The sequence below is a fragment of the Eptatretus burgeri genome, chromosome 1, assembly GCF_056783735.1.
Source record: "Eptatretus burgeri isolate ZD-2024b chromosome 1, Ebu_testis_v1, whole genome shotgun sequence".
NCBI lineage: Eukaryota > Metazoa > Chordata > Myxini > Myxiniformes > Myxinidae > Eptatretus > Eptatretus burgeri.
The window spans coordinates 131,623,694-131,635,693 of NC_140961.1; the positions used below are offsets into that span (position 1 = coordinate 131,623,694).

General features: G+C 41.8%; 1 protein-coding gene across 2 annotated transcripts in view; it reads left to right on the plus strand.

Moving 5' to 3' along the window:
* Positions 1 to 11,994, plus strand: part of LOC147035430 (disks large-associated protein 1-like) — a 148,189-nt gene extending 136,195 nt beyond the window's left edge. For both annotated transcript variants that reach the window (XM_085898177.1, XM_085898185.1), the window contains 2 exons: positions 7,454 to 7,545; positions 8,775 to 11,994. In XM_085898177.1, coding sequence (XP_085754303.1) covers positions 7,454 to 7,545; positions 8,775 to 9,041 — 359 coding nt within the window. In that variant the 3' untranslated portion in view covers positions 9,042 to 11,994. The remainder of the gene's footprint in view (positions 1 to 7,453; positions 7,546 to 8,774) is intronic.
* Positions 11,995 to 12,000: the final 6 nt, after the last annotated feature.

The following is a 12,000-nucleotide window of genomic DNA, read 5'->3' on the forward strand; positions in this document are numbered from 1 at the left end:
ATTTTTGATTGAGGTTGTATTTTTCAAATGGTAGTCCTTCAAAAATCAGGTGTCTATTCACCGTAATTTTTTATGAGGGGCTTAGGAAAGTAGGCGGAGCTTTGGGAAAGTGGACGTGGTTGATGAAAGTGGGCGTGGCTTATGAAAAATATTGTGTGGCTCAGGAGGTGTGGTCAAACAAGAGCATTGAGAGAAGCTTATCAGGTTTTCCGTGTTTGTGTGTGTGTGTGTGTGTGTGTGTGTGTGTGTGTGTGTGTGTGTGTGTGTGTGTGTGTGTGTGTGTGTGTGTGTGTGTGTGTGTGTGTGTGTGTGAGTGTGTGAGAGAGAGAGAGAGTCTGCAACGCGAGGCTCCACAGCGCAAACCAGCAAACCGATAATTTATTTATTTACCGAAAGCGATTCCACGACCCACACACCACCTCCAATTATTGATTTATTTACCGAAAACGATTCCCCACCCACACACCACCTCCAATTATTTATTTATTTACCGAAAATGATTCCACGATCCACACACCACCTCCAATTATTTATTTATTTACCAAAAACGATTCCCCACCCACACACCACTTCCAATTATTTATTTATTTACTGAAAACAATTCCTCGACCCACACACCGCCCCCAATTATTTATTTATTTACCGAAAACGATTCCCCACCCACACAACACCTTATTTATTTATTTACCGTAAACAATTCCCCACCCACACACCACCTTTAATTATTTATTTATTTATTTACTGGAAACAATTCCCCACCCACACACCACCTTATTTATTTATTTACCGTAGACGATTCCACGACCCACACACCACCTTTAATTATTTATTTATTTACCGAAAACGATTCCACGACCCACACACTTCCTCCAATTATTTATTTATTTACCGTAAACGATTCCACGATCCACACACCACCTTTAATTATTTATTTATTTACCGTAAACAATTCCACGGCCCACACTCCGCCTCCAATTATTTATTTATTTACCGTAAACAATTCCATGATCCACACTCTGCCTCCAATTATTTATTTATTTTCCGTAAACAATTCCACGATCCACACACCACCTTCAATTATTTATTTATTTACTGTAAACAATTCCACGACCCACACTCCGCCTCCAATTATTTATTTATTTTCCATAAACGATTCCATTATCCACACACCACCTTCAATTATTTATTTATTTACCGAAAACGATTCCATGACCCACACACCACCTCCAATTATTTATTATTTTAAGTGGGAGTGGCGTAGGAAAGTGGGCATGGCTTATTAAAATATTGTGTGGCTCAGGAGGTGTGGTCAAACAAGAGCATTGAGAGTTTATCCGGTTTCCGTGTGTGTGTGTGTGTGTGTGTGTGCGTGCGTGCGTGCGTGCGTGCGTGCGTGCGTGCGTGCGTGCGCGCGCGCGCGCGCGCAACATGAGGCTCCACAGCACAAACCAGCAAACCAATTATTTTTCAAATGGTAGTCCTTCAAAAATAGGGTATCTATTTACCGTCACTTTTTATGAGTGCCAGTTGGCAAAATACGCAATTGGAAAAATCTTGCCAGGCAGAGGAACAATTGTATGTGAACCAATACGTCTTGGCAATGAATCTTCGTCGGTGGATCGGTCAGAATGAAAAGCATCGTATCCAGCGCTTCGATCCTCGCGAATCCCTCATTGCCTACCGGCTTGTATCTAAATTTATCAGTGGTTATTATCACACAGTGCCTTCTAAAGTGAAGGAATTACTTCTCTTTTTTTAATTTTCAACAAAGTTTTTCAATAAAGGTTCCATTAGTGTAACAATTATCATTTTCTTCCCAAAGACATACAATATATTATGATTTGTGTTTCATAATGAATAGTATGGTATATAACGTGGCTTTCCTTCATAATTTATTGTCTTTGTCATTGAAGGTGGATAGAGGTTATGTTTTCACCCTTGTTTGTCTGTCTGTTTGTTTGTTTGAGCGCAGGATATCTCAAAACGTTGAGCATGGATTCAGACGAAATTTGGTGGACAGATTGAGTGTGTGACGAGAACAAATTGATTGGATTTTGGTGAAGATCCGGATCCGGCTCCTATAATTTTCAGTGATTCTTCACCATTGAGAGATAGGGCTATAAATAATGTAGTACTGTAAAGCATGATATCTCAAAAAGTTATTGACTTCGGACGAAATGTAGTGTTTTAGTTGGGAGGTTGACAAGAACGAGCTGAGTTTTGTTCATCTCTGGATGCAGATCCAACCGATCAGTGGAATGCAAACGTAAAGTGTTCAGCCTTGGAGGTATACGCTCTACCGAGTGTCATTCTCATGACTTGTGTAATGTTTTTTTCACATATTTTATCGAACAAATCAATAATTATTGATTAATACTACATTTCAATAAAATACGTGAAAAAACATCATTGTTGTATTTGTTCGAATATGCATCGCACAATGAACGTCAATTTTGACCCCAAATTTACAATTGCCATGATTGGAGTGACAAGCTTTTTTTTTTTTTCCGACAAAGAAATTGAATGTTGGATCATTTTGCTCAATAAATAAATGAAAAAGTAGATTTTTTTTTGTGTGCTATTTGTTTAATCAGGTTCTCTTTGTCTATTATTTGGACTTAGATGAAGATCTGATCACATTTTCAGTGAAATTTATGCAGAAATAAATTCTAAAGGGTTCACAAACTTTTTCTCATCACTATATGTTGGCCCACACTAAGCTACAGGTGTTCATTGTTCTTTTAACTTGCAAGACAACTCATTGTAACTTTGCTTTGTCTTCCAATGATAATTTTGTCATTGCCAATCCAATGAAAATGCAATGATGTTACACAAATTGCAAAGAAAAATGGTGCATCACTAATCTCATGCCCCATCACTATCCACAATCTTTTATACCCCCATTAACCAAACATAACCCAACCCTCTTACTTGCACATAACTGTGTTCCCTCCCTTCCCCTATTCTTTGCTGTTAGCTCATTCCCTTGCTTGCTGGATCCAACTGTGTAGTCTATAGAGGAAGGTATGTTGGAGAGGATAAACAAATGACTTGCCGGTTCAGTGGAGTACAATTTCAGAACCTGAACGCTGATTCCATTTTGCCCAATTTTAGAATGATTGTTTCTACCTTTTCGGTGGAAGTCACGTGTCGATGGAGGCATGATGTGAAAACTTGAATAGTGGTGTGAGAAGGAGGTGCGGACAGAAAATAATGCCTTGTAGAGATTTTTTCTTTTGTACAGTATACAGGCTCATGGAGGAGCGACAACAAAGAATGGATCAGAAATCAGAACATAACATTTTCTACATGAAAGGACATCACATGGTTTCTGGTTACTGGTCATAGTCACTTATCTTGGTCTTCCTGACAGATCTGCTTCCAAAAAGCTCAGTAATTGTTCTGGATTCGTCTGTGCTGCCATATACTTTGTGTTCTCTGTTTGCGTTGATTGTTCCTCATTTTGAGCGTGAACTCCTGTGTACTTTATCCTGCTCATTCTATTTATTTCGATCCTCTGCATCAGGCTCAGATAGTTTTGGGACAAGCCATTTTTTTTCGTTGCTTTTCCCGAACTGTTTCCCATTCCCATGACGTGTCTCCAATTATCTGTCCCATAATTCACCACCCTCGCTTTAATCCCCTCCTTATAACTTCTGTTTTATACAAGTTAATTTTTTTTTTAAGATGACAAAAAACGTTTCTTCTTCTTCTCCCTCCCCTCTCCATTTTAAACGTCAGTTACCTCTGCCTCCATTTTTGATCACACGTGCTTTGTTTTCACGCCTTTTTCCCAGGTATTGTTACTTCTGATCCCTCAGCTTAATCTTTTTCCCCTCTTCGCTCCAAGACAACAACAATATTTAAAAAATACTCAATCTGCTGTGCATAGTTACTCTTTCATTCCCTATCCCTTCTCCTTTTTAAGACCCCCAAACTGAATAAAATGTGTGTTACTTTAAAAGCTCTTAATCAGAGTTTTAAAAAAACGTTTCTAAAAATGTCTTTTAAAATGCTTTACTCTCCTCTACACTGTCAGGAACAACCCATTCACTTTTCTTCTTCTTCATCAAAATCTCTTTTCTTCTTCACAAGGCTTATTTCGCAAAACCTTTTCACTCCAAAATGCTTCGCTCATCCAGCCTCCGATTGTAGACCCACAGCCCCATTTTTCTCCGTGCCTTGAACAAAAAACATTTCACCTCCCCATCCATGAAGTCTATCGTCACGTATCCAGTTTGGGAATCCTGAGACCTCCATTTTGCAGAGATTGTGTGCACACGACAATAAATTCCCCTTCACTTCATGGTGTCAAATCCCTCCATGTCGGTAACCCCCCCCCTCCATCTGGTTCCCCCTCTTCCCACTCCATCTCTACTTACCCCTCTCACCTCCCTCATCCTGACCCCTCTCAGATCCCCCTTGACCCACCCCCTCTCAGCTCCCCCCACACCCCTCCCCCTCCTGGCTTCGCCAATGCCTCGCATCATCCCAGCCCCCCTGCCTTGCAGCCGCACACCCCTCGCTAGATTCACCCCAGCCCCACGTCCCTCCAGCTTCTCTCCAGCCCTGCATCCCCTCCCACTAGGTTCACCCCAGCCCCACATCCTCCGAGCTTTAAGCCGCTGTCACACCTTACCGTTTTAGCCAGCGTATGGCAACGTATCAAAATGTATGTAAAACGCTGGCGTACGCTGAACTATTGATGTTTTTTGCAGTTTTGGGCGTATTCGTAATGAGTTGGACGTATGCATAACGTATTAGTAATGTACAAAGAACGTTTCGACAACATATAGATAACTTATACCAACGAATGCTTAGCATGTTGTCGGCGTTCACAACCTATGCCCAACGATAGTCTAACTTATGCAGAGCGCGGCAGCGTATCGCCGACGATCATGTGGCATAGCCTATTAAAAGGCTGCGGCTCGACGATTCAAACTATAACTGCACTAGACATCGAAGTGTCAAGCCGCTGTCACACCTTGACGTTTTAGCCAGCGTATGCTGACGAATGAAAAATTTGCCGAATATGCTGGCACACGTCGAATACGTTATGGGTAAGTTTTGCATACGTTAAGAGCACGCTGAAGCACGCTGGCATATGTCGTAGTACGCCGAGTACGTCGACAAATTTTAAGCATGCTGAAAATTTTTCGACGTATGCCAGCGTATGACTCACACGTTCCGCATACGCTGGCCATAAGTTGTAGGCACGTTATGCGATCGTTGACACACGTCGACACACGTTACTTGTAAGTTACTCATAAGTCGAAACACGTCGAGGTAATGTTTAGCGTACCCAAAACTTATTTCTAACTTCTGAGTAACATGCTTTGAACCTATGTGTAACATATCTCCAACGTATATTGACGTATGTAGATATATTTGACGTCTTCCGGATGACGACAGAACTGACTGAACGTGTTACTAACTTACAGCTACCGTATAATGGCGTATTTGTAGCGTTTAGGGGAATTGGTATATAAAAATGGGGTTCACACAGGAGGAACCCGTCAGTATTCCAGACTCCATGGTTTTTTGGGTTTTTTTCTTCGGCATGACGGTGATGTTGACACTTCGATTTCTCGTGTGGTTATGATTTAAGTCGTTGACACACGTAGACACACGTTACTTGTAAGTTACTCATAAGTCAAAACACATCAAGGTAATGTTTAGCGTCAGTGTTCCAGATTCCATGGTTTTTTTTTTCTTTGGCATGACGGTGATGTCGACACTTCGATTTCTAGTGCGGTTATGATTTAAATCGTTGAGCGGAAGCCTATTAATTATATTATATTATAACCGCAATAGAAATCGAAGTGTCAACATCACCGTCATGCCGAAAAAAAAAACCCAGGGAGTCTGGAACACTGACGCTAAACATTAACTCGACGTGTTTCGACTTATGAGTACCTTACAAGTAACGTGTGTCAACGATCGCGTAATGTGCCTACAACACGTTACTCATAGGTTATAAATAAGTTTCGGGTACGCTAAACATTACCTCGCCATGTTTCGACTTTTGAGTAACTTACAAGTAACGTGTGTCAACGATCGCGTAACGTGCCTACAACTTATGGCCAGCGTATGCGGAACGTGTGAGTCAGAGTTGTAGGATGAGTTTGTGAAAAAATGGAACAATGGGGGATGGAACTCTTGCTACACCAATCCTACCAAAAGGATGGGTCAGGCCTGTCATAACAGAAAAGAGAATAGCGAGGGGGAAACACAGAAAGTCAGTGACATCCTGTGAGAAGATGGTTTCTGTTAAATATGCAATGATCAGAGCAGCAGCAGTAACCTGTAAGGCAACACCTCGATGGTTGGAATGGACTCCTCAAATTTGAGAGGTTCATACTTTTTGGGAAGGAAGAGGTTTAAGAGTTGAAGGGGAAAAAGAACACAAGCAGAGCCTGGGATGACACTATACTGTGCCACAGCTTGAGGTGCCACGGCCTGGACGGTACCACTGCCTGTAGAGTGCCATGGCCTGTGAGGCCCCACGGCCTGTGAGGCCCCACGGCCTGTGAGGCCCCACGCCCTGTGAGGCCCCACGGCCTGTGAGGCCCCACGGCCTGTGAGGCCCCACGGCCTGTGAGGTGCCACGGCCTGTGAGGTGCCATGGCCTGTAATGTATCGCGGTCTGTAAAGCATCAACTTTTATCACACCGAGTGCAAAGTTCCAGTCGTTTTGTTGTGCGCCGGTTACCAGTTTATCGTGGTGTCTGCAGAAAACATGAACTTGATTTAATGGGAAGTTTCCTATTCATAAAATTATGGGTGAAGGAAGAGTTTAGCCTATCAATTGCTGATTTGGCTGCAAATTTATTTGGACATTTTGAGTGCTAAGGAGTGAATGTATTAGTAAAGACAATGTGTGTAAAATCCATTATTTGTTGTGAAACTGTGTTGTAGTTAACTCAACAGACATTAAAGCAAGAATGGTACTCGGTAGAGTGCGTACCTCCACAAGGCTGAACGGTTTACGTTTTGTGTGCCACTGATAGGCCGGATCTGCATCCATGTCTTGACCAAAATTGAATCAGCTTGTTCTTGTCACCTCCCAAACTTATCCACCAAGTTTTGTCATAACCCGTCCACAACGTCTTGAGATATCATGTTATATATAATTTTGGCCCTATCTCTCAATAATGAAGAAGCACTTGGAAATTAAAAAAAATTTCGTATCTGGATCCAGATCTGGATCTTCACCAAAATCGAATTAATTCGTCCTTGTCACACTCTAAACCAGTGTACTAAGTTTCGTCTGACTCCGTCCGTAACTTTTTGAGATATCCTGCTCACAGACAGATCGACAAGGGTGAAAACATAACCTCCGTCCACCTTTGGTTTGTGCACATCCTATTAGTTGTCCTTTATAGGTCGACTCATATGAGTATAACTAAGAATGTATGTAATAAATATTGTGCTGTTTCCATTTTTCTGCCAGTACTTCTGAAAATCACCACGGCTGTCAACAGCGCGCACGAGCTCATGACAGAGAAATTCCAGCAGTTCCATGAGATCTGCTACCAGTGCATGGTGAGTAGAGATTGTGGTCTTGCGGACATTGCTGCCCTCTAACCTTCATATTTAGTGGGGCAACTTAGCTAAATATAGCATAACAATTGTGCATTTTGTGAGGAAAGCACCAAATTTGGCATACTAGTAGCCTATCATATTATGAACAGATTTGGATATTGGGCCATCTCAAATTCAGCCGCTGATGGCTGTGGCAGCCATTTTCCACTGCCATCAAAAATTTTGAGATGGCCCAATATCCAAATCTGTTCATAATATGATAGGCTACTAGTGTGCCAAATTTGGTGCTTTCCTCACAAAATGCACAATTGTTATGCTAAGTTGCCCCACTAATTGTACCATTCAGTTTACCGCACATGTGTTGATCCTGTGATTCAAGAGACCATCATAAAACATATATATTAATACTGAAGGACCAATTTTGTGCTCCTCCTAGCGGTCGCGTCACGTTTTTCTAGGAACTGTGACCTGGACTGAAAGAAACTTCGTCCCTGTAAGAGTGCATCGCACATAGTGGGCAGTAGTCAAACTTCAACTCTGAAGTAAAGAAGAATAAACACTTTTCGTTTTACATTCGTTTACATGGCGACGTGTGACGTCACCGCTGAGAGGCGTAAGGACGTCATGACATCATCGGTCATTCGCTGACGTCATTACGTCTATCGGTGACAGACCGTCACCGCTAAGAGGTGTAATTCCACTCCTCGAAAATAGCATCTGCAATGTAAAACCCTCTTCTGCACATGCTGTGACTACCTCAGAATGTGAATTTGACACAAAAAAATGTAACAAGAAACATTGTATCAATATATTAATACTGAAGGACCAATTTTGTGCTCCTCCTAGCGGTCGCGTCACGTTTTTCTCGGTACTGTGACCTGAGAAGTTTTGAGATGGTGTTTGTACGTCAAAGTAGCCACGTGCACAAATCAGGGGACTTCTTCACAAAGAGTAGTGTACACCAAAAATGTCGTGTACAAGGACGTTTTCTAGGCCTCATTCTGTAAGGCCATGGAGTACATCGACTGGGATCCGGCTCTTACAAGAACCGCCACTGGTCTGGTTGTCATATTGGGCTCATGGAACGGAATCCGTCTGTGACGGGGTTTCAGCTCGTGTGAAATAATATAACTAATGTTAAAATCATGGTGTTGAAAGGGTAAATCATTGATCTCTCTGAACCAACTGAAACTCTGTTTGTCTCTCTTAAACATCCGCCCCATCTATAGGACCCCATTGCAGATGCTTGGGCAACATCACAGGATATGGCTCACTTTTGGGAGTCCCTACAGCTTTCTATTGAAGATATCAGTCTCAAGTTTGATGAACTCTTCCAACTGAAGGTGAACGACTGGAGGCTTGCTGAGGCAGCTGAGCGCAAGACCTGCCTGCACTCCAACGAAACGGTGCCGCCACTTGCCCTGACACGGTGCCACCATTTGCTTTCCCCCTCCCCACCCATATATTCCCTCCAGTCTGTGTCCACCCAACACTAGCCCCCTGGCCCTCACCCCTCAGCTCCTACCATCACTTTAAAAACTATTGCTTTACAAAAATTGGATACAATTTTTAGATCCTCGTGGAGGATCTCTAAGTCTTACTCACGTTGTTGTTCTTGTGGACTTTTTTGTTTCACAGCCTACAGTTTTCATCAAAACTTCCTGAAACTTGACGTATATATGTAAAAATACCCCGCGCAGACAGTAACGATCTCCGATTTTGAAAATTCCTCCGAGAAAAAAATTATGACGACAAAATATCTCCACTAATGGAAATCGCCAAAAAAATTATCTCCGAAACTAGGCAAGCTTTTTCAATTCTGTTTGCGGGAATCGAACAGAGCATTAGCAGGGATGAATTACCGCACATATGATACATCACTATGATGTCATATCAATTTTTATGATGTCATTCCTATTATTTGACATTTTTTGTTTCCCAACCCAGAGTTTTCATCGGATCTTCGTGAAACTTGCCATGTATATGCAGAAAGCCCACGCACAGGCAGTAACCATCACCGATTTTGGAAATTCTTCCGAGAAAAAAAGTTAACGTCATAATATCGCCTCGAATGGAAATCGCCTATGCCATTATCTCCGAAACTAGTTTGTTTCACAGCCTTCAGTTTTCATTGAAACTTCCTGAAACTTGGAATATATATGTAAAAAATACCCCGCGCAGACAGGAACCATCTCCGATTTTGAAAATTCCTCCGAGAACAAAATTATGACGTCAACATATCTCCGCTAATAGAAATCGCCGAAAAAATTATCTCCGAAACTAGGCAAGCTTTTTGAATTCTGTTTGCAGGAATCGAACAGGGCATTAGCAGAGATGAATTACCACACATATGATACATCACTATGACCATATCAATTTTTATGACGTCATTCCTATTTTTTTGACATTTTTTGTTTCCCAACCCAGAGTTTTCATCGGATCTTCATGAAACTTGCCATGTATATACAGAAAGCCCACGCGCAGGCAGTAACCATCTCCGATTTTGGAAATTCTTCCCAGAAAAAAAGTTAACGTCATAATATCGCCACTAATGGAAATCGCCGATACCATTATCTCCGAAACTAGTTTGTTTCACAGCCTACAGTTTTCATCGAAACTTCCTGAAACATGGCATATATATGTAAAAATACCCTGCACAGACAGTCACCATCTCCGATTTTGAAAATTCCTCCTAGAAAAAATATTATGACGTCAAAATATCTCCGCTAATGGAAATTGCCTTAAAAATTATCTCCGAAACTAGGCAAGCTTTTTAAATTCTGTTTGCAGGAATCGCACAGGGCATTCGCAGAGATGAATTACCGCACATATGATACATCACTATGACCATATCAATTTTTATGACGTCATTCCTATTTTTTGAGATTTTTTGTTTCCCAACCCAGAGTTTTCATTGGATCTTCGTGAAACTTGCCATGTATATGCAGAAAGCCCACTCACATGCAGTAACCATCTCCGATTTTGGAAATTCTTCCGAGAAAAAAAGTTATCATAATATCGCCACTAATGGAAATCGCCTATACCATTATCTCCGAAACTCGTTTGTTTCACAGCCTACAGTTTTCATCGAAACTTCCTGAAACTTGGCATATATATGTAAAAATACCCTGTGCAGACAGTAACCATCTCCGATTTTGAAAATTCCTCCTAGAAAAAATATTATGACGTCAAAATATCTCTGCTAATGGAAATCGCCTAAAAAATTATCTCCGAAACTAGGCAAGCTTTTTAAATTCTGTTTGCAGGAATCGAACAGGGCATTAGCAGAGATGAATTACCGCACATATGATACATCACTATGACCATATCAATTTTTATGACGTCATTCCTATTTTTTGACATTTTTTGTTTCACAACCCAGAGTTTTCATCGGATATTCGTGAAACTTGCCATGTATATGCAGAAAGCCCACGTGCAGACAGTAACCATCTCCGATTTTGGAAATTCTTCCTCAAAAAAAAGTTGAGGTCATAATATTGCCACTAATGGAAATCGCCTACACCATTATCTCCGAAACTCGGCAAGCTGTTTGAATTTTGTTTGCGGGAATCAAGCCGAGCATTAGCACAGATAATTTATTGCAAACCTGAAACATCACAATGTCGTCATATTCAATTTTATGACGTCATCATTAAGAGTACGAGGATCTTCGCTCATTTGAGCTTGTTTTTTAAGTTAAGGCATGGGACCGCTAACCTTTGTGGTCTTCATTGTTGCATCAGAAATCTGTCCTACCAAGTTTCTTGCCACACCAGAAATTGTATGTTTAACACAAATGTTCCTCTCACACAATTTCCCTGACTCCCGTGTGTCTTTCCGAAACTCCCGTGTTTCTCTCCCTGATTCCCGTGTGTCTCTCCTTGATTCCCGTGTGTCTCTCCCTGATTCCCGTGTGTCTCTCCCTGATTCCCGTGTGTCTCTCCCTGACTCCCGTGTGTCTCTCCCTGACTCCCGTGTGTCTCTCGCTGACTCCCGTGTGTCTCTCGCTGACTCCCGTGTGTCTCTCGCTGACTCCCGTGTGTCTCTCGCTGACTCCCGTGTGTCTCTCGCTGACTCCCGTGTGTCTCTCGCTGACTCCCGTGTGTCTCTCGCTGACTCCCGTGTGTCTCTCGCTGACTCCCGTGTGTCTCTCGCTGACTCCCGTGTGTCTCTCGCTGACTATTCCTTGCTTAGTTTTGACAGGCCTGAGGAGCAAAAGCAGAGGCCAGGAATTAATTTTTGAGACAATTTATTGATATTAAAATGATCAATAAATTGTTCATGGAAAAAATAAGGTTTTTACTCATCTTTGTATTAATTGGGCACAGTGGGAAAAATAAAAGTTGTTTAATAAGGAAACACACATTTAAGCTGACCAATGAATGTTTTTATGAGAAGGCTCAAGTCAGTAATCACAAAACCTGGGCTGTGTTCAGTTAGCAAGCAGCCAGCCAG